The 26,301-nt window shown below is 37.9% G+C and overlaps 1 protein-coding gene across 4 annotated transcripts in view; it reads left to right on the top strand.

Moving 5' to 3' along the window:
* Positions 1 to 26,301, top strand: part of ptprja (protein tyrosine phosphatase receptor type Ja) — a 45,759-nt gene that overhangs the window by 11,332 nt on the left and 8,126 nt on the right. For 2 of the 4 annotated variants that reach the window (XR_008601132.1, XM_055008998.1), the window contains exons 2-21: positions 10,083 to 10,110; positions 10,263 to 10,445; positions 10,620 to 10,880; positions 11,360 to 11,620; positions 11,849 to 12,109; positions 12,250 to 12,510; positions 12,654 to 12,914; positions 13,599 to 13,850; positions 14,005 to 14,265; positions 15,487 to 15,744; positions 17,874 to 18,146; positions 19,037 to 19,306; positions 19,424 to 19,687; positions 21,157 to 21,417; positions 21,508 to 21,762; positions 23,090 to 23,353; positions 24,086 to 24,346; positions 24,423 to 24,689; positions 25,037 to 25,315; positions 25,411 to 25,677. Coding sequence is in view for 1 of the 4 variants with exons in the window: in XM_055008998.1 (XP_054864973.1) it covers positions 10,083 to 10,110; positions 10,263 to 10,445; positions 10,620 to 10,880; positions 11,360 to 11,620; positions 11,849 to 12,109; positions 12,250 to 12,510; positions 12,654 to 12,914; positions 13,599 to 13,850; positions 14,005 to 14,265; positions 15,487 to 15,744; positions 17,874 to 18,146; positions 19,037 to 19,306; positions 19,424 to 19,687; positions 21,157 to 21,417; positions 21,508 to 21,762; positions 23,090 to 23,353; positions 24,086 to 24,346; positions 24,423 to 24,689; positions 25,037 to 25,315; positions 25,411 to 25,677 (4,948 nt within the window). In the remaining 3 variants the exon portion in view is untranslated. The remainder of the gene's footprint in view (positions 1 to 10,082; positions 10,111 to 10,262; positions 10,446 to 10,619; positions 10,881 to 11,359; positions 11,621 to 11,848; positions 12,110 to 12,249; positions 12,511 to 12,653; positions 12,915 to 13,598; positions 13,851 to 14,004; positions 14,266 to 15,486; positions 15,745 to 17,873; positions 18,147 to 19,036; positions 19,307 to 19,423; positions 19,688 to 21,156; positions 21,418 to 21,507; positions 21,763 to 23,089; positions 23,354 to 24,085; positions 24,347 to 24,422; positions 24,690 to 25,036; positions 25,316 to 25,410; positions 25,678 to 26,301) is intronic. The other 2 variants (XR_008601133.1, XR_008601134.1) reach the window with 2 other exon arrangements.

The following is a 26,301-nucleotide window of genomic DNA, read 5'->3' as shown; positions in this document are numbered from 1 at the left end:
GTCTGAGTTCTTTAATTTCTTACTATTTTTCTCATTACTTCTTTTCATACCATTCCTACACATAACTCTTTAAAGGGCACTCATTAAAATACTTTGAAATTCAACATTTCAACCCTAGTGTTATTGGACGACGTAAGACCTTTATACTTTTGTGACATTTTTCAAAATTTTAAATTTTCATGTTGAAATTCAAGGTCAGTGAAGTTATCATATATAGTTCCTTGCCTGTTAGTGAAAAAAAAAATCCAAGAAATGTATATATCATCACTTAGAACAACTACTCAACCGTGAAATGTGTGAGTTTCATCAATTCACCACGATTAGTTTTAATGTTTCGACTGCAAAAATGGAAGAGGACCGAGCCACAAGTCCGTCTTTTTTCAGCTTCGGAGAAAAGAGAAAGTTTGATAGGTTCCAGGCCTCTGCTTATTGGTCAGACGCCACGATGTAGTGTGCTGCAATGTAGAGTGATCTTCGCTGATTGGCTGTGTGGAAACTACATGCTTCTTGACCTCACTGGGAGGCGGGAACAACGGCATATTTAATGTGTGGAAGTTACCAAATACGATCACTTGCCCGAAGTACCACAGCTGTGACATCAGTTAAGTCTGTGAATGTTTTTTAGTACTGACGCTTAAAAGTGTAGATTGAGAGACAGTTTTCAGAAGGACTCTAAACAGGCTGCTTAACTGAACACATATGAAGCTAAAGTAACATTTTTGGTGAGGAATTCTCGTAGTCCATCATCGAGCGTCAGTGGAATCTGCTCACCATTTAAAGTGTGTCTCACGCTGCACATTAGAAGATGCTTTGAGGTATTTACCTAACTCAACCACACAGCAACTACAAACACAACATGGTTAGTCTTAATGCCAAGCAACCATGTAATGTTAATCTGACTGACAGATTGGTAAATACCATAAATATACTTAACATACAGCAGAGCAACCAGCAGGTTTTAGAGGTATTTTCTCTGTACAGTCAGTATCTAGTCAACGATACCACAGTTAACCCTGGTTGCTCTGACAGATTAATGCTTTAAGTATTTTACTCCATTTGAGTCTAAAGCAGTTCCATTTTTACTTACTGTGGGCTCATTTTTTACTGCGATATGAAGTCTTGCACTTCTATGGAAACAGTAGAAACATATCTAAAAGTAGTGAGAATTCACAAATGTCTTCCATGCAGTATAACCCACTGAAAATACCTTAAAACCATGGACAACATTTTTCCAGCTGCCCTCAAGGGATACCAATACTGGAAAAGATGGTGACTCTACACACTGTAGATATTTTGCTATCTACTCATCTCCTCTCTGCTCTGTGTAAACACTGCCTGCAGTTCAGCCTAGTTGGGTCGAAATATCCCTGAATATTTGTCTCATGACATGTTGTTAGCAGCTGAGCCACTAATGGCATCTCAGTTGTGGTTACAGTGCATTATTTATTCTTTATTTTACAGTTTTTACAGTTTCTGGCTTTGATAAATGGTAAATTGGTGATTTTTTCAAAGATAACGTGCCTTTTCACTACGTATTTTAGGCTCCGTTGAGTCAGAGCTTTCTCAAACCCTTTTTTTCCTTCAACTTCAGTGTTTTTTCAGTAGTATTACGTTCTACATTTGGATCTTTTCCCCTTGTATTAAGAAAGCCTGCCAATTGTAACGCACTAGCAGTCAGTTTGGTAAGACGCCCAAGCTGCCAAATATCAGTAGCACTAATCAACACTCACTCACTGATGCTGGGGCTCCATCACAGCCCATGTAAAGGACAAAAAGCTTCTGTCCTTCCACGACAACATCAAGCCGAGGACAGAAGACGTCAACACACAAATGCTGCAAAGAAGAGAAAAGAATAACAAACTAAGAATAAAGCGAAGAGTCACTGACTTACTAGATAAGTGGAATAAAGCAAACAAAAGAGCAGAAAAGGTCAAAGAGAGAAGGAAAGTAAAAATCCTAAAAGGGGACTACTATCAAGATTCATCTATTTCTCCCTGCTGAACCTTGCTGTTTTGTGTTGCTAATCGTCAACACACACACATTTTGGTTCGATCAGATAATATGATTTTGCAGAATTCACAGCCGTACAGGAATCGACTTTCTCCACTCAGCAAGTCCGCAAGGGCAACAAGACCTGAGCAGTAGTTTTTTTTATTACTTTGCGTAATTCAAGCAGCAGAAAGAAAGTATTGTGCAGCTTTTTTTTTTTTTGTCTCTTTACAATTGTGTTATCAGATTATGAGGAGCTAATGCTAAGTGACTAATCCCTGAGCAAACAGCTCTTTAAAGGTGATTTCTCGATTGTTTTCATGGGTCGCTGTGTTATTATGCAGGAAGGAACCGGGGTGTTATCGGGGCTGCTAGGAATCAGAAGGAATCAGAGAGTGGCAGGCTGCCTTTAGGGGTGATGTAATGTTTACAGAGTGTGGTCAGTACAGCCATTTCCTCCTCCTCCTCCTCCTCCTGCAGACAGGCCCAGTCAAAGGGCATGGCTAGTGTACAGGCCAAAGAGGTCACCGGTTGAGTCCTAGCTAAGTATGTTTCCCAATGAGCATTAAATGATGTCCCTCTGCTGACAGTTTCTGAGAACTGTGTGTCCTTAAACTTCTGTGTACACGAGCAGAAGTTATTTGCAGTAGAAGAAGAATCTTCTGTTTATCTTACACTTATCAGATAGCGAGAACAAAGAGTTAAAGCCATAACGAGGTATCGGTTGATTGAAACGATCCTTTAAAGTTCCACAAAAGCATGAGACGGGTGGAGTTCAGAAAAATGAAGCCCATTCTTTGAGCTTCAGTGTTTCTAGGGCAGCGATTCCCAAAAGGGACTCTTGAGTCGCGTTATTTCTGCCCGCTGAGTCAGTGCCAAAGCATAATGGCCTGAGACGATGTTTTGTTTATTTAGCCAGGAGAAATTAAGTGATTCTTAGGAAAAGGGCCAAGGGAAATACAACTTTTGGGAGTCACAGCATGGAGAAGTCACATCCCCGGAGGTCAGTTTAACATGAATATGTGTATGAAAACATGTCACGGTGTTGTGTTGCTTTTACACACTGATGCATGACCTTTAACGTGTTCAGTTTAGCTTCACATGTGTTCATGAAGTTTATTTACTGAACCACTACATTTGAAACATATTTCCAAACACAAACTTGTTTTTTAAATAGACCAAACTCTATGTACTGTCTGTATCCGTTCTGGTACCCATCACGTTGAACAGCTGAAGTGGTTTCCATGGCCATCTCGACATTCTAGAACAGGGGTGTCAAATATGCGGCCCGTGGAACAAAAGCGGCCCTCGAGAGTCCAGTCTGGCCAGCAGGATGACTTTGTAAAGTGTAAAAATTACAGAGAAGACTTTAACTGCAAATTGTACATTTATAAAACTATAAATTTAAAATAATTTCTAGATCATGACAAGTTGTTTTGATTATAAAGTATAATACTAGATTGTTCATTGTTCTTTTGTGTCTCATTTTTGTAATATTTTGTATTGTTTGTTTTTTTGTCTTGTTTTTTGTCTGACTTTTGTCGTTTTTCTCATGTTTTTGTTGTTTTGTTTTTTGTTTTTGTCGTTTTGTGTTCCCTTTTTGTCTTGCTTGTGTTTGTCTATTTTTTTGTCACTTTGTTTCTCACTTTTGTAATTTTTTGTCTCGTTTTTGTCATATGTCCATTTTTTTGTTGCTTTGTAACGTTTTAGTCTAATTTCTTATTTCTTTTTTTGTTTTGTTTCGTGTTGTTTGTCTCATTTTTTGTCTTTTTTGTAATATTTTGTCTTATTTTTGTTGTTTTTTGTCTTTTTTGTCTGACTTTTGTCATTTTCTCATGTTTTTGTTGTTTTGTTTCTCATTTTTGTCGTTTTGTATTCCCTTTTTGTCTTGCTTGTGTTGTCTTTTTGTCGCTTTGTTTCTCATTTTTGTCATTTCTTTGTCTCGTTTGTGTCATTTATATAATTTTTTGCCTTGTTTTTGTTATATGTCCATTTTTTTGTTCAACGTGTGAATGACCAGGAGTCATTCACACATTGAACTGTTACCCTCTGGCAGATGTTTCAGGACATTAAAGGCCAGAACAAACAGACTGAAAAAAGTTTTTCATGCAAGAGCCTTGATTGCTCTAAAGAATAACAAATATTAACTCAAAATGCACGTGAAATAACCTGATGATGTGAAATGACTGATGATTGTTTTGTGTGGATGAAATGCTTTTTTATTTAATTTTTATTTTATTCTTTATCCCAGTCTTATAACTTTTTACGACACCTACGATAGGACTGCACCTTCACTTTCATTGCACATGTACAGTGACAGTAAAGACATTCTATTCTATTCATTTCTATTCTGCCAGTCAGTTTTGTGTTTGTGTTGTTTGTGTTATGATGCTGATGTTAGTGCACCCTCTGAACCCTGAACAGTTTCTCTGTGCTTCTTTGCTCCTGTCACACTTTTACTCAGCGTGGGCTCATTTTTCTTGGCAATATAAAGTCCTGCACCTTTAGGGAAACAATAAAACTATGGCCAGAAGTGGAGAGAATTCAAATGTATCTTTGGTGCAGTATGACACATATATGTCATAATTGATAAAAGAAGAAAATAATTATTGAATTTCTTTAATATTTATTTCACAAAAATGTGAAAACCTGGAATTAACACGCACAATGTGTAACTCTACATATTGCACATAATGTAACACTTTCACACAGCCAGAAATGAGGGAACTGAGAAAGGTGTAATTAGATACGTTATTTTTTTAATGCATTATTTTTTCTGTATTTAATTAATCAGGAGTAACGCGTTAAAATCCCAGTCCTAGTTTTGCTACGACAAATGGTGAAATGTTGGCGATTTTAACGACAACTTGCCAGGGATGTTTGGGTTCAGAGGGTTAATCGTACTTGTTTATTGTTTGCAGAGAAAATAGAAGATAGATTACTGTAAAAGGTTTAAAAAAAATCCACAAGGAATTAAAAGAGCAAACTCCGACAACGGTGGTGTTGAGCTTTGATAGGAAAAGTAAAATTTGGGCAAAATGTGACTATGAAAGTTACGCAATAGACCGGGATGGAGTGTGATTTATAGCATTCGACTTAATAGGTCTATATTAAAGGTCCTGATCAGTGTGTGGCATGTGTGGCTTTCAGCAATCTGAAAGCCAGTAAACGTCTGAATTTTTTTCCCGAAGTGAAGCTTAAACAACTATCTATAGTGGAAATGCAATGCGTCTCTAAACTATAAACAGTTATTAATTTTGTTTAAAACCCACTGACACACTGCACAGGGCGTTAGTCCTGTCAGATGGCCAACACAAACAGCAGAAGTATAGTCGCATACACCTATACTTCCTCATACTAACTGTTCCTCCTGATAAATTACAAAATCCACCCAAAGTAAAGCGATCTGACTTTTTATATAATGATTGACTGGCTGATCTTAGAGATTCAGGCTAAAGAGCAAATTCTCCCAAATGAACTCATACACACGGTTTAAATCATATTTTACTCGATGATGTGTGTCTGTTTATAAACTTCCTCCACCTGATCCTCGGAGAGCACTGAAACCTTAAACCTTCAGGCATGGCTGTGTGAAACCTTCTTGTTCTTCAGAGAGAAGAATAGCGTCCCAGAGGGTTGGCAGGAAGGGAAGGGTCACTGATGTGAATAGAAAAAGGAAAAGTTAAAGGGAGGACACCGATCTGCGTAGATGGGTGGGAATGGAATGGAAGTTTTTTTCTTTTTGTGTTTCCTCGTCTGACTATTTTTTAAATTGTTGGGTCCATTCTGTTCCGTAAGTTCTTACTCAAATCTGCTTTTTTTTTTTTTTTTTTTTAGCATGACTGCAATTTAATGTTGCCAAAGTATGTACAACAGACATCAATACAATGCAACAGATGGTTTGTAAAGGAAAGAGAGGAAAATATACACTCAACTACTAATTTCTTCTGTAGTTTGAGCTAAATTTATGTGTAATAAATCTTACCTCGATCAAGTTATCATTTGAGCTGAAATTAAGTGATTTTTAGAAAAAGAAGCTAATTAATAATTTCATTAATTTAGCAAAAATGCCAGATATTCTCTGCTTCCAGCCTCTAATATTATAATGTAGACGAATATTTAGTTTGCAAGACAATGAGATTCAACAGCATCACCGATCCCAGATTCCAACATGATCATTAGCTTTGATGCAGTAAAGTGTGTCGTGTTATTGTTAGGAGTTAATGATTGGTTCTGTGATCTTTGTGGGGCAGAGAATGATGCAGGTTTGAGCTATGATGCCATGTGTTTAATGTTTAGCTGGGTGGCAAATAGTCTGAAAGGCAGCTTGACAGCAAGTGACTCAAGGCTGTTTAAATGTTGGCTAATAAGTAATGCAGGGTTGTGTGTTTGGTCCGGAGACCAGGATATAGATGATAACCACGGGAGAAATCCAGAGTTTAAGTGGACATGAGCTTGAGGTTTGCACGTATGTAACTGGTGCAAGGTGAAGTGTTGAAATAGTAGAAATAATTGCAGTCTCTCAAAAAAATAAACAAAGGGAAAAACACCTTGTAGGGAAAACTTCTGAAACAATTACTCTGAATATGTTAAATGATTAGGTACAGTGATGAGTCGTGTTGCTTTCAGAACAAACCGTTTTCCTCATATCTCCCAGTATACTTTCAGTCATGGAAAAAATTATTAGATTACCCTTGTTTTCTTCAGTTTCTTGTTCATTTTAATGCCTGGTACCACTAAAGGTACATTTGTTTGGACAAATATAATGATATCAAAAAATAGCTCAGAAGAGTTTCATTTAAGAGCTGATATCTAGTAGGGCTGGGACTTTAACGCGTTAATTCCAATTAATTAATTAATTAATTAATTACAGAAGAAATAACGTGTTGAATAAATTAAAGCATTTAATCGCACTTTTCTCAGTTCCCTAATTAGTGGCACGCCGGTAAAACTGATGAACACTCCAGCCCAGTAGGTGGCGCTAATGAACCTAAAGTCTGTCTGCAGCATACAGTCTATGGTCTGCAGTGAAGAAGATACACAGCACAGGGAGGTTTGCTAAACAGTGAAGGAAGATGACGCTCATTGTAATTGTTGGGAGGAAAGTTTTGTTTTTAAAATCTTCTTGATGTCAGCTTGGATAAAAGCGTGGTTGTTTGCAAACTGTGCAACAAAGAGTTTTCTGATCACCTCAACCTAAAACGTGTTGTTGTTAGCACCAGAGCTAACGTTAGCTACGCCAGTCCTGCTAACGGCTAACGGTGTAGCCATCCCGTAATAGACCACTTTAGAGGACACTGAAAGTGCTTTAGTTTACAAAAAGTCGTATAATGTTGAATATAATCGCTATAATTGCATTTTGAGTTTGCAGTAATCTGTGAATGTAGACAGATGAAAAATGCAGATAAATAGAAATGAAACATTTTTGTTGTTTAAGTTTTTACACTGCCAAAGAGGCAGAACCTCGGCAGAGTAGTAAGACAATGTGATTAATTAATTACAAAGCCTGTAATTAATTAGATAATTTTTTTCATCGCGTCCCACCAATAATATCTAGACATTCTCCATGGTTTTCTGGACAATAATCAAAATCACTTCAGTTCTTACATCAATAGCTATGGCATTGTTCTGCCAAAAACAGCTTTTAGGCATCCCATGTTTTCTTTTCTGTCAGTTTTAGTCACATGATCCACACAGGAGTTAGTACTGATTACATAACCATTGTTTCTGATGACTGCAGCCATGCGTCTTGGCATGCTCTCCATCAGCTTCTGACATTGTTCTGCTGTCACAGCAGCCCATTCCTGTTGCACTAATTCGAACAAATTTGCTTTGATTTTGGACTTGTGGTTCTCCATTTTGCATTTGATGATTTTCCACAAGTTTTTAGTTGGTTTTAGATCTGGTGGCCAAGGCATGGTTCCAATTTTCTGGTTCTCCATTCAGGCTTCAACTGACCTTGCCGTGTGGTAAGGGGCATTGTCTTGTTGGAAAATCCAGTCATTGGAGGCAGGAAAGAGTTTTCCAGCTGATAGAAGAAGACTGTTTTCAAGAGGAGCCCCGAACATGACCTGGTTCATTTGCCCTGTTCCACCCAGACTGAAACAACGCCAGATCGTCACTGATCCACCCCCATGTTTTACTGTAGGGACAAGACAGTCTGGTTTGTAGCTTCTCCTGGCTTCATCCTAACCAGTAAGTTGGTTGGAGTGGGCATCAACTGAAAATTGTATTCATCACTGAAGAGAACCTTTGCCCAATCATCAACAGTCCAATCCTTGTGATCCCAGCAAAGAGTAACCAGGCTTTTCTCTGCCTTTCCTTGATGAAGGGCTTCTTCCTGCCCTGTGTGACTTCAGACCAGCTTCAAGATGTTGGTTTCCAACTGTCCTTGCCGAACAAGTCACATTTCTCGACAGTGCCTACTCATTTTTAAGGTCCTTGGAAGTCTGACGATGATTCCTGACACAGGAACGGATGAGTGACGGTCATCTGGTGGGTAGAAAGACGTTTTCTGCTGTGACCAGCTAGCAATTTGGTAGAACCATGTTGGGCTTGTTGTTTCTTGGTGTAATGAGCGGCTGTCTTGGAGATCTTCAGTTTTTTCGCTACCTGTCTCTCACTCATGCCAATTTCCAGCAGTGCCAAGATGTCTGCCTTTGTGGCTTCACATAATTCTTTAGTTTTAGGCATTATGTGAGAGCTGACAACTTGTGAGTTGTGCTACGGCTTGAATGTAAGCAGGAAACCACTCTAGACCTTTGCATGTGCAGTGCTGCTGATGACATGAAATGGCCTCTTATATACCCTGGAAATACAATTAACTTTAAGCATGTCAAATAGGACAAAGTATTATGGACTCAGCTGCATTTTTTTGTTGTGTTCATTGTATTCTTCAGGTAATATACCTTTAGTGGTACCAGACATTAAAATGAACAAGACATTGAAGAAAACAAGGACGGTCTAGTCATTTTTTCCATGATTGTAATTTGCTGTTAGGTTTTTTCTTTTGTGCCATTTTGGAGTTTGAGAAATGAGATGTCCAGATGTAATCCTCAGAGGAGGAAGAACAATATTCTCAACAGCAGTTCCCCACATTTACCATTACCCATGAGGCTACAGAATGATTACAGATGGCCAGGTTTTCAGCAGAGTCCACTTCCTTGTGTGCCCTAACTATTACACAAGCACAATCTTTTAATCAGTTACAAAGGAGCTGTATCACATAATACTGAGCTTTTGTGTCCTTTTGAACCAACAAGAAGGAAGTGTTTTGATGGGTAAACAAGAACCTGATGACATTTTTCCCCCTTCACAGCTATTTAAATGGATTTGTGCATTTGCAAATATATTTGTTGGATGTTAAACTTTGAATGTAGTTAAGACCACACACATTCGTAATGTTTCCTGGGTTTATTCCAGTAGGTTTTGATGCAATATACTTGAATTTCATTACAACTGGGACAGCAAAAATCAAATAATGAAGATCTGGTTGTTGATATATGTGCTTATACAATGCTTTACTTTGGACAATGGACGTGTGTTTGAATACATATTAAACTTCTCAATGCATAAGTGCTAGAAATCCTTGACGAACAAGGTCTCAAGTTAGAGAAGAATCCTGATTTACATGAAGAAATGTCTAATGAAAGAATAGTTTAAGTCTAAGGTTGTGACCAAGCATTTGATACCAACTTTTGATTCTTTTGTTAGAAATTCTGTGTGCGTAGAAAAGATTGAAATTCAATATCCAGCTCTACAATGGGCTCAGTATTTATTCACCAGAATGGGCTTTGAACCAGCATTTAGCCCTGCGTGCTGGGAAATTAAATGAAATGATTTAACTGAACAGAAATTTGACCTCTGAGTCCTACAGCTGTTTTTTTTTTTTAAATCATTGTAAAGAAACACAAAGCAGCTATTAGTTCAACCTCCTTTAGAATGCATCACATGTCGTTTAACTGATAGGGTTCGCTGTGACACGAAACAGGTGGTTTGGTTTCGAACCCACACCTTGAATCTGTTCAAAACGTAATGCTGACCTCTGCTGGTGCAAAATGATTTATTTCTTTCTTCTGTCTTTGCCTCTGCAGAATGCCCGAGCAGAATGTGACCCAGAGAGTAAGTACCGTTTAATGTGCCATGTATGTTAATTTCTCTGTTTTTAAAGAAAACAGTTCTAAAATATTAGTTTTAAAATCTACTTGTGATTACTTCTGACTTTTGGTCTTGTTTATCATGTTCCTCTGTCTTTTTTTTTCTTTTTTCTTTAGGAAATTGTACAGCGGACTCATCATTAAGAAAAACAGAAACAACCATCACTCTTGAAACGGAACCCAACTGCAATTTATCCACTGGTAACATCTCTGGAAATGGTTCCATAACTGGTCTGACTCCTGGAGCCATCTATCAAATCAGTTTTCATTGTTTGAACTGTTGCAAAGAGGTCACAACGAGTAAGTCTGTTCACTTTGTTCAATCGTTTTTATAAACCACATACACAATAGGTGCTCTCTGAATAAATTAAGCAGAGATATCAAACACATGGGTGACGTTTCTATTGTCTTAGGCTCAGTGACGAGAATATAAAAAAAAAATATATATTGTTTTCTCATCTCTCTAATTCACAGAGCCTGAAAAAGTCAACAATCTTGAAGTCATTGGCGTCTCAACATCCTCTATATCTCTGAACTGGACTAAACCAGTGGGAAACAGTTCTTCCTATAGAGTTCAATGGACAGATGGAACTGAAACTAAAAATGACACTGCGACTGAAGAGTATATAAACATTACTAACCTGACTGCTGGTGTCCAGTATACAATGACTGTGACTGCTGTAGCAGATGATAACATCACTGAAGGAACCAGTGTCAATGTGTCTCAGTACACAAGTAAGTACATGTTTATTTATAGTCTGATATCACAGAGAAAACCCTAACTAATTGAAATGATTTGTTTTGAGCAACAAAGAGCAAAATAAAAACTTTTTAACAGGAAACACTCCTGGCAGAACCAGGCTCGGGGAGGGCAGCCATCTGCCTCAACCAGTTAGGGTGAAAAGGGTAGAGAGACACGGATAGCAAAGATAAATGAACAATAAGCACTGAGAAGGTTTGTATTCTCATGTGAGTGTGAGATTGTTTTGTCTGACTCCTGGTTGGAGCATCAGCTAGTAGAAGCTAGGAAGACCTTGACGGTCTGCACTAAGAAGTTTATCAATGTGATCAAATGAAACCTGATGTCAGATGAACTTCCATCTGCATGAATGTTTCTGATGCAGGATGACTGTATCTTTGAATATTTTGAAGAATATTTTGGTTGATTCTTATAATGCAAATGTTTTTCTCGTTGACATCACTGTAATTCACAGAGCCTGAAAAGGTCAACGATCTTAAAATCACTGGTTTCACTACATCCTCTATATCTCTGAACTGGACTAAACCAAATGGAAACAGCTCTTCCTATAGAGTTCAATGGACAGATGGAACTGAGACTAGTAATACCAGTGTGACTCAAACATACATAAACATTAGTAACCTGACTGCTGGTGTCCAGTATACAATAAGTGTTACTGCAGTGGCACATGATGGTATCACGGAAGGAACCAGTGTCAATGTGTCTCAGTTCACAAGTAAGTAAGCAGTTAAATGTGGTTCATACAGCCAGGTAGTAAAAGTCTGCAGAGTACGAGAATATGATTGGAAGAAAACAGATGTTAGATGAACTTCCAGCTGTATGAATGTGGCTGAGGCTTTGTACTTGTATTGTCATAGTTTCCACTGTGACTTTGAACTGAAGAATATTTTAGTTGATTTTTATCTTATAAATGGTTTTTTCATGACATCACTCTCATTCACAGAGCCTGAAAAGGTCAACAATCTTAAAGTCACTGAATTCACAACATCCTCTATATCTCTGAACTGGAGGAAACCAAATGGAAACAGCTCTTCCTATAGAGTTCAGTGGACAGATGGAACTGAGACTAATAATACCAGTGTGACTCAAACATACATAAACATTAGTAACCTGACTGCTGGTGTCCAGTATACAATAAGTGTTACTGCAGTGGCACATGATGGTCAAACTGATGGACAGAGTACTGCTGTTTACCAATACACAAGTAGGTATTTAAATGTGCAGAGAACCTGGTGGAGATCTGGGCTTTTGCTCTAAACCATTAATGATTTACTTGTTTGGTGCTGATGTTTTTCTACTGAAGGTTTCCAATGTAGTGATTTGATTGTGTCCCCTCCTTTTCAGAACCGGGTGAAATTGAGAACCTCACCATGTCCACAAACACCACCGCCATCTCACTGAACTGGACGAAACCTCCTGGTCAGGTGTTCGACTACAAGGTGGAGTGGGATAATGGTGGAACTCCTATGATCAGATTTACCTCCAATGAAACCTTTGCCATGTTATCAGACCTGATCCCTGGTACGAACTACACGATCACAATCACTGCTGTTGCTGGAGACAACAAAACTGAAGGAGATGGTCACACCTTCTCCTCCTTCACTAGTAAGTCACACTAACATTTTTGACACTAGTTGGCTGAGATCTCTGCTTATAGTTATACTTTTCTTATCAAACACTCAAAACTGTGTCGGGTTTGCTTTTGATTGCTTGAAATCTCTTGTTTCCTCCTCATCCTCCACCAACAGAGCCTGAAGTAGTCAGGAATCTCACTGTCACTGATTATACAACATCCTCGATATCTGTGAACTGGACTAAACCAGAGGGAAGCAGCTCTTTCTATAGCGTTCAGTGGACAGATGGAAATGTAACTGAGGCTGACAATGTGACGGAAACACATAAAAACATTACTAACCTGACTCCTGGTGTCCAATATACAATAACCGTTACTGCAGTGGCAGGTGATGGTCATACTGAGGGACAGAATTCTACTGTTTCCCATTACACGAGTAAGTAAGCATTTCACGTGTGGTTCATGCAGTCAAGAACACCTTTTCTGATCTCATGTTTGATGAAATTTAAAGAGAAATGTAGTGGATCTCCAGTGGAGGGTTGAGATCCATAGATCCATCCAGCATCTGTGGTCTGATTAACTTTCTTACTGCTCATGAAAACGAGCATTGAGTTAACCAGGAAGAATAAAATGAAAGGACTGCAGGTGTTCTATTCAAGTGTCTGGTGGCTGCTCATCTCAGAATAGAGTTACATTAACGATTAAACTATTTTTTCTTCAGGGCTGAAAATGATTATTGAAAGTCATGGAAGCCTATAACCAATCTTTGCATCTGATACATGTTTGCAGTAAAAATTGGAATCCTCCTGTCAGAATTTAGCACAAAGTGTCATTGAAATGCCAGTGGTTATTTATGTTTTACAAATGTTTTAAGAAAAGAGAACTTTCCTGCATTAATCCTTCAGCAGTGATTGGATATTTCTCCTGATAGATAAGCAATTGAATAGTGTTGTGGGTGGAACATTAAATTGATTTGTTTTATTGAGATAATTGAACAAATGGTGAGTATTTGGATTCCATAAATAAAATAGTGGATTTGGATTCCATTTTGGGGTGTTGGAAATGTTCAGTAACTCATGAGATGCTGGTTCTCAGAGGTCACCTCTCCTCTCCTTTTCAGAACCGGGTACAATTCAGAACCTTACCGTGTCCACAAATGCCACCTCCATCTCACTGTCTTGGACTCCACCTCCTGGTCAGGTGTTTGACTACAAGGTGGAGTTGGATAATGGAACTCCGAGATTTACGTCCAATAAAGCCTTTGCCGTGTTATCAGACTTGATCCCTGGTACGAACTACACGATCACAATCACTGCTGTTGCTGGAGACAACAAAACTGAAGGAGAACCTTTTACGTTCACCTCGATCACAGGTAAATTTATCTTTCATTTAAAAACAAAAAATGCACAGTCGGGATTAAAGTTCCTCAAGCGTTTCCCCAATTACAGGTGCTGCTAGAAAATGCTACGAAGCTGTAAAGATGACATTCATTTTATTCTCATCTTGTGTTTTTCTTGCTTCTGCAGAACCTGCTGTAGTCAAGGATTTGACCATCACCAGCGTCACAACATCATCTGTTTCTCTGAACTGGACTAAACCAGAAGGCAATGCGGACCAGTACAAAATTCTGTGGAGTACAGGAGAAAATGGTTTCAATGGCACCACCACTGAAACCTCCTTTACCATCAGAGATTTAAACCCAGGATTCCAGTACAACATTACAGTGGCCGCTGCTGTTGGAGATCCGCCAAAAGAGGGGGAGGGAACCTTAATAACAACCTTCACAAGTAGGTCCAGCCTTCAAGAATAGTTTTTGTTCACTGTGCTTACAAAAATTAATTGATGTAATTTAATTCAAGCAAGATTTTGAAGATTCATTAAACAAAAACTGACATAGATTATGAGTTTTTTCGCATTGCATGATTGCGTTAAGTCTTTCTAGTTGATGACACTTCAGTTTAAGCATCTGTTTTGCATAAGGGATGTATGAATTATAAAATTAATGTATCCTAAACTGCCAAGTCTCTGTTTTAATTCAAACAGACATTTAAGAATTGTATGTAAGGTACAACTCTTTAATCACATATTATAGTGCGTAAGATTATGGGCCTGAAAGGTAATTGGACAAATACACGTAAAGTCGAACAGACTCATTATATTTAATCTTTTGAAGGAAATACTTTGCAAGTCCATGTCTATCTTCTCCTGAGTCATTAACATCCTGGAGAGCATTTTCAGTGATTTGTTGCATCACAAACTATCTGACATCTAAAAGTCCAAGGGATAAGAACTAATCCAACAAAACCATATCCAAACAATCAGAGTTTCAAAAAAGGTTCAAAAACACAAACCAGGTGAGCACATGAAGCACAAGTAGCTAATGAGGTAGATAGCAGGAGGTAAATGAGGAGATAAACTGGTGGAGACTAAAGGAAGACTTTATATACTCAGGGAAACTAAAGGGGAGATGAGACACAGGTGAGCCAGTCGAAAAGGGAGGGAAAAACAGACAACAAGAGGAAGTAAAATAACAACGGACAGATGAAGATTGGGAATTTCAAAATCAAACAAGAAATGTTATAAACAAGACTCAAGACAATAACATGAATGGAGTTTTTCTTCACTCTGACAATCATTTTGTGGTTATCAGTAAGACTGCTTGGCTTTTTTTTTTTTTTTTTTTTTTTTTTTTTTTTACAATCTGAGTACTACATGATGAAACAGCAACTGTATTTCCAACACTTCCCTGTCAATATGGATATATACTTGCTCAAACTGGAGCTGACACTTTGCACTTACTCTAGAATGTAGTGTTTAAATATTCTTGTACTGAAGGACAGGTCAACAAAACTTAGCAACAGTCTAAATATGTCCAATGTGTTTCCCTTTAAATGAGTTTTGTTTTTCATTGGTTTGGTATGCACTTCCAGCTATTATTTGTGCTTTTTTATATATTAAGCTCTTTGAAATCATGTCTTAAAACCTGAATTTACATCCTTTCTGCACAGGGCCTGAGAAGCCAGAGAACATTAGTGTTGCAGCAGGAACGGACAACTTGATCATCACCTGGACTTTGCCCAGAGGAAGAGTTGATCATTACGTGGTGAACATCTCAAATACAAATCTGACGTATTCAAATTTTACTCAAACAGCAGACACCACAGCCAGCTTTACTGATTTATATCCTGGGAGAATCTTTGCTATCACAGTGACCGCTGTAGCTGGAAACTACGATAACTTGTCCAACTCGTCTTCATTTGCCACCGGTAGGTTGGTCATTATTTTGTTAGATCCTGAGATCTAGTAATGACAGAAAATCAAGAAATTGGGTGACATATTACTATCTAACTTGTGAAAATGAGGGAAATTGTTGGCTTTTTTTTTTACATATTTGAACATGCAAACATTTGACCCTTTTTGAAATTGTCCCTACAGATAGAGGTGGAATACTTGAGTACAACCGCAAGAAAAATTTACTTTATCAATCATTTATTCAACAAAAATATCAATAGATATAATATCCTACTATGGATAAAGTGAGTACACTAATTTCTTGTATGTGTTTTACATCATTGGCTATTTCTCAGAAATCACTTTGATGGAAATTCTGACCGCTATTAAATGGAAAATTCCTTTAGAAGCATAATGTTTGAGGTTTTTCTTGCACATACAGCCCATTTCACATCCTATGACAACATTTCCTGGGACTTAAATGAAATAGAATCAGTGACAGTGACATTTTAAAGAAATGCAATGCTAAGAAAATGCTAGTTTGGGTGCAAAATGATTTACTACTTGAAATTATAGCCTAAACAGCTATGAAATTGTGAAAATGAAGGAAATAATGGAAATTGTTGGCTTTTTTGACATATTTGAACATGCAAACATTTGACCCGTTTTGAAATAGCAGCTACAGATAAATTTTATTCATTCATTCATTTATTTATTTAACCTTTATTTAACCAGATAAACGACCCATTGAGATCGAGACTTCTTTCTCAAGGGTGACCTGGCCAAGAGAGGCAGCAGCAAATGTCATAATAAACAAAAACAGACAGATAACAATAACAACAAACATTCAAATATTGAATGCAAGAATTTTGATAAATAAGGTACAGGAGTTATTTTTGCATACATAAAGGTGGAATACTTAACTACAGCTGCAAAAAAATACTTTATAAATCATTAATTCAACAAAAACATCAATAGATAATGTTTGAGGGTTTTCTTGCACATACAGCCCATTTTACATTTGATCACAACATTTCCTGAGACGTAAATGAAATAGAATCAATGACAGTGAGCTGTCAAATCACTAAGGCCCCAAAGAATAACTCGCCGTGTTTCATAGTTGAGATTCTTCCCCTAATTGTATCTTTAATTTATCTGTCCACAGCATAATATTCCAAAATTTCCTTTGCCTGTATGTTCACAGACAAACTGTGTTTGTTCTTTTTGGACAGCGAAGTATTTTTCTTGGCGTGCCTCCCATGCAGGTCAAAGAGTGACCTGCAGATCCTTTGATGGAATTTTGGGGTTCTTGCAAACTTATTTTTGCACCAAACACTTTGCTCGTGGGCAGAATTTGCTGGGGCGGTCAGTCAAATTGACAGTTCTTTGAAATCCACACCACTTCCTCTGCACTTCTTCATTATAGTGGAATGATTTATTGCAAATAATTTGGAGGTCTTTTAAAATTCCTTGACATATTATATTCATGTGCAAACTCCTTTTCTGAAGATCCTGGAGAGCTTTTATAATAATAATAAAAATAATAATAATAATAATAATAATAATAATAATAATAATAATAATAATAATAATAATAATAATAACTACTTAAAGCGCTTTTCAAAACACATGTAAGGTGCTTCATGTCAGGAGCAAATGAATTTAAAGAACAGATTTAAAACCAATGCAGGTTAGGAAGGTGAAAGTGATTAAAATAAAAGACCTATAAAATACTTTTCCAGGGTAAGAATGGTAAAGATATAATAAAGAAAAGATATAATAAAGAAAAGAAAATTAAAATTTATATAAAATCAGAAAAGTATGTTTTATGAAGGGACTTAAAAGACATTACTGACATCACTTTTTAGATATTGACGCCATCACATATTTCTGAGGCAAAGCTTCAGGACTTTGTGATCATTTGCACTTAAGATGGAATCCATTCTAATTTTCTAGATTTTAGGGTGTGATAAATATGCTAACTTTTTCCATGTGACTGGTTTGTTTGTTCTTTATTTCATTTAAATTATGAAAATAACAAGAATATGTCAATTTTGTTGTCATTTGTTTAAGAGTATGAAACATTTCCTTCTCCACAAATGTAAATAACGTGACTACAGAACAGTATGAAATGATAAGTGTTTCTGTGTTTCATACCTCTTAGTTCCCACCCCTCCTGGTTCCATCATCCTCAGTCAGCCGACCGTCTCTTCTCTCCATGTGGAGTGGACGATTCCTGCCGGGATGGATGGAGCTCCAGACATCAGCTACCACATCACCTACCAGGGCAACGGTGGTGAAATACAACGTAAAGACTCCACAGACACTAACACAGAGCTGTCTCCACTCTCATCTGGAACATCCTACAATGTAACTGTGCAAACTGTTGGACCCCAAAACCTAACGAGCACGATCGTCCATAATTCTGCCTTCACCCGTAAGTACAACATGGACTTGTCTCTGTTTTTAATTTTGTCTCCAAAGACTGCATTTATTATAAACGGGTCAATATATAATTGAGGAACTTTTGAAGTCCATGGGATATATCTTGCATGCATTTTTATTAAAAATAAAAAAAAATCGTGTTTTTTATGTTTGTTATGATCATGTCTTTGCAAATTCCATAATTATTTATTAAGGAAACAATCACTTAGTTATAAAAAATGACTGGATATCACTAAAATTTGATTGTAAAAACAACCAGCTTGTAATTAGCTAAACAATAATAAAATGATCTTATTCAAAAATAGTTTTGATTGTGTTCTTTTTATTAAGTTGAGATAATCATGACAAATATTTCTTTTTTGGCAAAATATCAAATTTTATATGGAAAATAACAAATTGTATCTGTGTCTGAGAAATCACTTTCAACTAAGTTACCCATTACAAAAACACCTCTCAAGGAAGTGTGTTAATTCCAGATCACATGACCTGCTCCACATGATGTCATTTCCTCCTGAAGAAAAGACTGGCAAGACTCCAAGGCTTTCTGAGTTATTTAGTATAAAGTAGTGTGTGAGTCAAGTGTGGATTTATGGCATGTCAACAGGTTTACTACAATATCTTTATAAATAACTTTCAATTTCAACTTTACTCAATTGTATATATAATATTTAAAAGAATTTTTGTGTAAAAATGCCATGTGGTGTTTGGTTATGTTGAATTTAGGCCTGAAAACAGCAAAAATGTCAGCAATGATACCTGTCAACTATGCTACAAAAAGTCCTACAATTATATATTGACCCAAATGTATCATATGTGATGGAAATTCCCAATTATTAAGTTACTTTATGACTATTTTTTCCCTCTCATTTGTAATTATTTTAGTGCCAAACCCAGTGTTGAACCTTGAAGCTCGCCATAAAAATACAACTTCAATAACAGTGACATGGACAGATCCTCAGGGAGCCCAGCCATATTACACATACTTGGTTCAAACCTACAGTGAAACAGGAGCACTTGTCGACTCAAAAAACATCAGTGATAACTTCGCTGATCTAACTGATCTGGAGCCTGGATCTAGATATAATGTCAACGTCACAACAATCGCCGCGCCTGGAAGTGAATCCACCGTGGAACAGACTTTTAGCTACACAAGTAAGGAAGTATTCATGGGTTTTGTGCTATAAAACTAAATATCCTATCCTCAAAACTAAAAACATAAATTTATGGTGCTCTTTGGTCTTACATAACCCTCTGCTGTGTTTTCACCAGTGCCCAAAGCAGTGACCAACCTCACAGCAGACGCTGTGAACACGATGGCCATCAGGTTGACATGGATCAGACAAAGTGATCATAAACCTTCCTACTCTTACCTGGTGGAGGTGCTCCAAGAGGGCGTGGTGCTTTATAATGATTCAACAGCGAATGAGACTTACACCTTCTACCCTCTAGACCCTGGAAACTTCTACATGTTTTATGTGTACACAGTTGTCGCAGGGGTCAAGTCTGCAAGAGAAACAACACAGAGTTACACAAGTAAGTCTTGATTATGTTTCTACAGGAGGACACAGTCTTGAATTATGATCACTTTAAAGTGGTGCTAAGCTGCCCCAGCTTTCATGAAGTTGGTGGAATTGCAAGAGAGAGAGAGAGAAAAATTGTCATAATCCAAGCACCACAGCCTTTGGTCTCCTGTAGAGGTCAATCTTCAAAACTCCTGAAGCCTACAGGTTCCATAATAAGACTCTCCTGCCTGTTTAATGCCCACACATGGTAAACTCTGAACCTCCTCAGTTTGGAACAGAGGGTTTCTATTGAAAAGTCTCGATCCCAAGCTGAAAAATAACCCTGATAATGTCATCAGGGTTATTATTTCTAACTTTAGAAAGGTCCTTCCTGAACCACAGAAGAAGGAATTATTCGACGGTTTTTACACACTCCATTTTGCTTTTGCTTTATGTGTAAAATACCTCAATTGGTCAGTTTTGCAGAGACAAAGATCACAGATTTATTAAATGTACCTCAGGATTACATTTTGAACGGAATACAGTTACATTTAGAAGTTATTTAGACTGTCTTAGGTATTCTAATACTCCTTAATTCTGTCTGTTTAAATTAATTTAACCCTCTGAACCTCTGAGTGTTTTTGCTCATTTTTACAAATTTTCCACTGCAATATGAAGCCCTACACCTTTATGGAAACAGCACAATAATGGCTGAAAGTAGAGAAAATTGAAAAATAAATGGTTTCTGTGCAGTTTAGCAAAGTTTTAATGCAGCAAATGCTAAAAAAAATAGTAATTTTAGATAGAGTAGATATTTTACTAGTCACATTTTTAATTTGCTTCTATACTTGTCTCCTCTCTGCTTTGTGTAAACACAACCTGCAGAGCCGAGCTTGCCTGAAAAGTTTCTGAATTTCTGTGACATGATTGTTGGCCACAGCTGAGCAAATCGTGGCTTCTCAGTTAAGCAAAGAAGTGCAGAATTTTTCTTTTCTTTTTTGCGGAATGTGATTACAGTAAATTGTTTATTTTGTGATTTAAATTAAATATGATTTTAATCTCTGATTTGATTAAGTTAATCAAGGTCACATAAATAGTTTTAGAACAATTGGAAAAGTGAAAATATGATGATTCTTTCTGTTTTTGCTGTTTCCTGACATAACAGATGGTGCAATTTTGATGATTTCCTAAAAATAACACTTCAAACGTGTGTTTACGAGCTCATGAAGAGCCAATGAAGGTTTTTAAAAATCTGCCTGACATGGGTGCCTGTATAGCTCAATGCGTTAAGAGGGCGACCCATGTACAGGGGCTGGTCCCCGACACAGCGGCCCAGGTTCGATTCCCACTCGTGGGCCTTTGCTGCATGTCTTCCCCCAACTCTTCTCCCCCTGTTTCCTGTCTCTCTCTCTCACTGTGCTGAAAAAAGGCCAAAACAATAACTTAAAAAAATAAAATCTCTATGACATTAAATTGATTTTTGTTTTTGTTTTTTTCCAGTGCCTGAACCAGTCTATAACCTTACAGCCATAGGAAGCACAACCAACCTGTCAGTGAGCTGGACACCAGGCTCTGGGAAGGTGTCCTCGTACTCTGTCCTGCTGTACAGAGACTCACAGTTGGTTAGAAACACCACAGATCTGAGCAACACGACTCAAAATGAACTGTTTATGGACTTACGCCCTGGAGTGCTCTACTTTGTGACGGTGGTTACCAAAAGTGGACCTTTGGAGAGTACATCAAATGTTTCCAACGCAACCTGTGAGTCACATTGACGTTGTGACTCATACGAATTCCTGTTTGTGTGTTTGAATTGATTCCTAATCAATCAGTGTTCCTTCTCCTGTCTAGTTCCAAACCCTCCTGGTCCCATCACGGCGATGTCTCAGACTGTCACATCCATCACCTTCACCTGGCCCCTCCCAGTGGACATGGATCGCAATCAGTACAGCTTCAAGGTGTCCAGCGCTAACGTCCTCGCTTCCATTCAGAACAACTGGTTTCTGCTGGGCAACCTGTCCTCTGGAAGCCCCCACAGTATCTCTGTTGTTACTGTCGGTGTACGGGTCTATGAGAGCACAGCAGTGACAGCAGAAAACTACACCAGTGAGTAAACATACAGCCCATCACATGCAGGGTTATTGTTTTTTTTTTTTTTTTTGTAGCCTGGTTTTCTCTTTATTCCTGTTTTATTTATTAGTTGATTTGCAAATGTGGTCCTTGAGTTTGGTTATTTGCATCCTGGTATTATTTTTATTGTACTATAGTGACAGTCACAGTGTTCAAAGACATACTGTACATCAGTGATGGCAAACATGCGGCCCGCGGGTCAAAACCGGCCCTCCAGAGGGTCCAATTAGGCCCGTGGGACGACTTCACAAAGTGCAAGAATTACAGAGAAGACATTAACTGCAGATTGTACATTTGTAAAACTATAAATTTAAAATAATTTCTAGACCATGACAAGTTGTTTTGACCATAAAGTAAACTACAAGATTGTTTATTGTTCTTTTTGTGTCTCATTTTTGGTTTATTTTGTCTGTTTTTGTTGTTGTTTTGTCTTTTGTTGTCATTTGTTTTTGTCATTTTGTGTCTCATTTTTGTAATGTTTTGTCCTGTTTTGTTGTTTTTTGTCTGACTTTTGTCAGTTTGATCATAAAGTAAAATGGTATCGTTAAGTACCAGATACCTGTGACTAAATGTTTTGTGCCTTTTTGTAGATCCAATGTGATCTATAAGTTGCAATGTGTAAATGATAAACTAAATTTATTTTTTTTTAACAAATTTCAAGTTGTTTATAATGTTTTGTAAAAAGATAATTCCTTAAATGTGAACATTTGTGCACTAAAGCAAAGGGCAAAATGTGGAGTTGTGGTTATTTATAGGTTATTACGCTGTTATTTTACTGGTCACTTGAGATCAAACAGGGCTGAAAGTGACCCCTGAACTAAAGTGAGTTTGACACCCCTGCTATACTTCACTGCATATATTTAGAAGTATTAGTTTTTGCCCAAAAATCACAATACTTTGTAAAAACACTTTACATATTTTACATTTTCTTCTCAATAAGCATTAGCTAGAAATGTTCGATGTCGAGCAAAGTTACGTTTGACTACTTTAATCTTAGTTTTATTCATGACAACAACCTTGATGCACTGTCAGATGGATTTAGGTATTTTTAGTGATACTATTTATTGACATAATGAACCAGATTGGTTGGATATATCAAATCAAGCACATTCTATAGCACCAAGTGACATATTGGGTACAGCATATTGACATCCAGATGCTTCTTTAGAATAACAGTTAACACCATATGCCTCTGTGATGAACCACAGACACTGTTTTTGTTTTTATCTGCAGATGTGATGATGTGTAACAACACTGACCTCTTCTGTTCATCCGCTGTATCTCATCTGTCTCTTTCTCTCAGGACCATATTCTGTAACCAACCTGACACAGACACAAATCACCACAGATGCCGTGACGCTGGTGTGGGAGCAGCCGGAGATCAGATCGGACTACATGTATCTGGTGCAGGTCTCCAACGGCTCCTTTGATATTGTTTCTAAAACTGAGTCGGTAACCAATACAACAATCCCTGAACTTCGCTCTGGGAGCAACTTCAGCTTCACTGTCACCACACTGACAGCAGATGGCACCGAAGCCGATCCTGTGACAGTTTCCTACTTCACAAGTACGCACGGCTTCTCTTGTTAGAATTATGGCTAGAATATGAAAGTAAATGTGTGTGTTGTGACTCAGTCTGCCGGCTAAAGGCCTGTGATGATCAGGCAGCTTTGTCCATCATATAGTCAAAAATCAATACTGGATCAAAACTTGAGGTCTTCAGAAACTTTTCAAGAAACAGCCTTCCAGCAGTCTTCAGAGTCTGATGTGAATAATGTTTATTCAATACAGAGGCTGTAAGAACAACCACGAGCAAAATCTCTAGATTTTAGCTGACGACACAAAGCGTCATGTCGTCTTTTATACTCAAACAACTTCTTCTAAACACTCCTCTTCCGTTCTGGAAAGCCAGAACCCATCGTCCTAAGACCCAATCAGGATGCACATGAAGTGATCGTATCAAAAGTTCGACCACCTCGTCTTTTTTATTTCTGCTAGGTCGGCATTATTTCTGCTTGGCTCAGTGTGACCCAGGCTTCGACTCACGAGTGCCGATGTAGAGAGAGCATGAACTTCCTGTCTTATGTCTTATAGCAGCTCCATAGGCTTCCATTGGGTTGTTGCTTTCCACAAAATTATTAAGTGTATTCGTAGCTTCAGTTGACACGTTAGCTCTCCCAATCTTATCAGTGTTTGCTCTTAAATTTGATTCACACATCCCATTCATCTAATTTTATGATTTGTTCAGTCTTAAAATGCAGCATCATGTGCATGATGTTTCTTTCTGTTGTGTTTTCAGGGCCATTCAGTATCAGTGGGTTGGTGGCTGAAGCCTTAAACACAACCGCTATAAACCTGACTTGGATGAAACCACTTGAGTACAGGGATGACTATAAATATTGGGTTGAGACTACAGGCTGCAACTCCAAAAACACAACCCATGCAGAAGAAATGGCAGTGATCTCAGGGCTCCTCCCTGGAACCAAATGCACCTTCTGCGTTTCTGTCATGGCTGCAAACGGCATCGGAGGGGAAGAAAACTGCACCTCTCAGTACACTAGTAAGACTCTGACCTGTAGCTTCTCTTCCTCTTCTCCTCTTCCTGCTTTAATCTTTATTTCTCGTCATATTAACAGGACCTGAGCCGGGACAGCCCAGCATCTCCAGCAACGGCTCCAACAGTTCAGTCCTGGTGTCATGGACCAAACCTGCCGGGAATGTAGAGTTTTATAAGGTTGATCTAAACAGTACTCAAGGATTTTTAGATGGGCCAGTGCAGCTGAACTCCACTGACACCTTCCACCGGTTTGAGAACCTGTCAGCTGGAACACTTTATAGTGCCGTTCTGATCACATGCAGTGGACCCTTCTGTGCATCATCTGAATATGTTACTAATGCAACTTGTGAGTATCATAAATTTGTTAGATTTTGAAGATTTCAGTGGTTCAATTTTAGAGATGACTAATCTTATTATTACTAATGTTGCTGTTGAAGCTTTTTTCAATAGTCCACATTTTTATACATTTCAAGAGACTATGAAAAAAGCTCTTTTTGCTCTACATGGTACCAGAAAATACTGATCAGCACACAGGTCCTGCTGCATGAAAGCATTTGTGTGCAATACTATAGTAAAACGTAGGGAATAACTGATATTTTAAACCCTTTAAATGTGCATATTGTTGTGATAAATTAAGGTATTTTTTGTATTGATGTTACTCAGCTTGTTGAAGCTAATGTGCTGCCTCCACAGACCCAAACCCTCCCGGACCGATTGAGATCATGGAAAAGACGACCAGCTCCATTGAGTTTAGCTGGGGAGAAGCTCCTCGGATGTCTGGTGCATCATTTCACTACCAAGTGACAAACAAACCATCCCAGGGAGGTGGAAACATCACGATCAACACCACCACCGCCACCAATCATACTTTTGCCTCCCTGCCTTCTGGGACTTCCTTCAACATCTCCGTGGTGACCGTGGGTGTTTTGGGTTTTGAGAGTGGAAGGGTTTACAGCGACATGGTCACCACAAGTAAGGATTGTAGATTTGTACCCGAGCAATGTGTGCTCTTTCACCTTTACTACCTGGATTAATATTTTATATCTCTTTTTCTTTCCAACAACCAGGACCACTGAGTGCGCAGCGTCTTGAAGTGACTGCAGGGGAGGTGAACATAACAGTCAGTTGGACCAGACCTGGCGAATACAAGGAGAGCTATCGTTACAATGTGACCTGGCAGAGATCAGACGGGTCCAACAGTAACAGCACTATAGTTCAGCAAACTGAGGTTACCATCAACAACCTGGATCCTGGTAGCAGCTATGACATTAGCGTCACCACTGAGACCTCTGATGGAACGTCGGGTGCTCCAGCAACGATTTCCACATGCACAAGTATGATCATAACAACCTAATTCATTCCATATACATTCAGTTCTATCAAACATTTGCACTCAAGTTCATTGTTCGTATGTGATCATATGAAAAATGTTAAAGGAAGCTTATTCTTTAGGTTGAAATAAGTTTTACTTTGTGGTTTTGGGATGTGAGCTGAAGATTTCCTAATATCTTCTATTTAAAACAATATGTAATATGTTTTTTAATTGAACAACAAGTGAATCCTCTAAACCAGGGGTGTCAAGCTCATTTTAGTTCAGGTTCCACATTCAGCCCAATTTGATCTCAAGTGGGCCAGACCAGTAAAATCAGAACATAATAACCTATAAATCACCACAACTCCAATTTTTTCCTTTGTTTTAGTGCAAAAAAGTATGTTCTGAAAATGTTCACATTTTAGGAATTATCTTTTTTACAAAACATCATGAACAACCTGAAATTTCTTAAGGAAAATAAGTTCAATTTCAGCAACATTATGCCTCAGTTTATCATTTACATATTACAGCTTCCAGATCACAGTGTTTCTACAAAGGAACAAAACATTTAGTCACAGGTATCTGGAACTGAACCATAGAGGATTTTACTTAGTGATCAAAATGACAAAAATCAGACAAAAAAAGA

Source organism: Amphiprion ocellaris, chromosome 3 (assembly GCF_022539595.1).
Source record: "Amphiprion ocellaris isolate individual 3 ecotype Okinawa chromosome 3, ASM2253959v1, whole genome shotgun sequence".
NCBI classification, from domain to species: Eukaryota; Metazoa; Chordata; class Actinopteri; family Pomacentridae; genus Amphiprion; species Amphiprion ocellaris.
The sequence above is the reverse complement of the archived record's forward strand: the minus strand, read 5'-3'. Positions and strand labels throughout refer to the sequence as shown.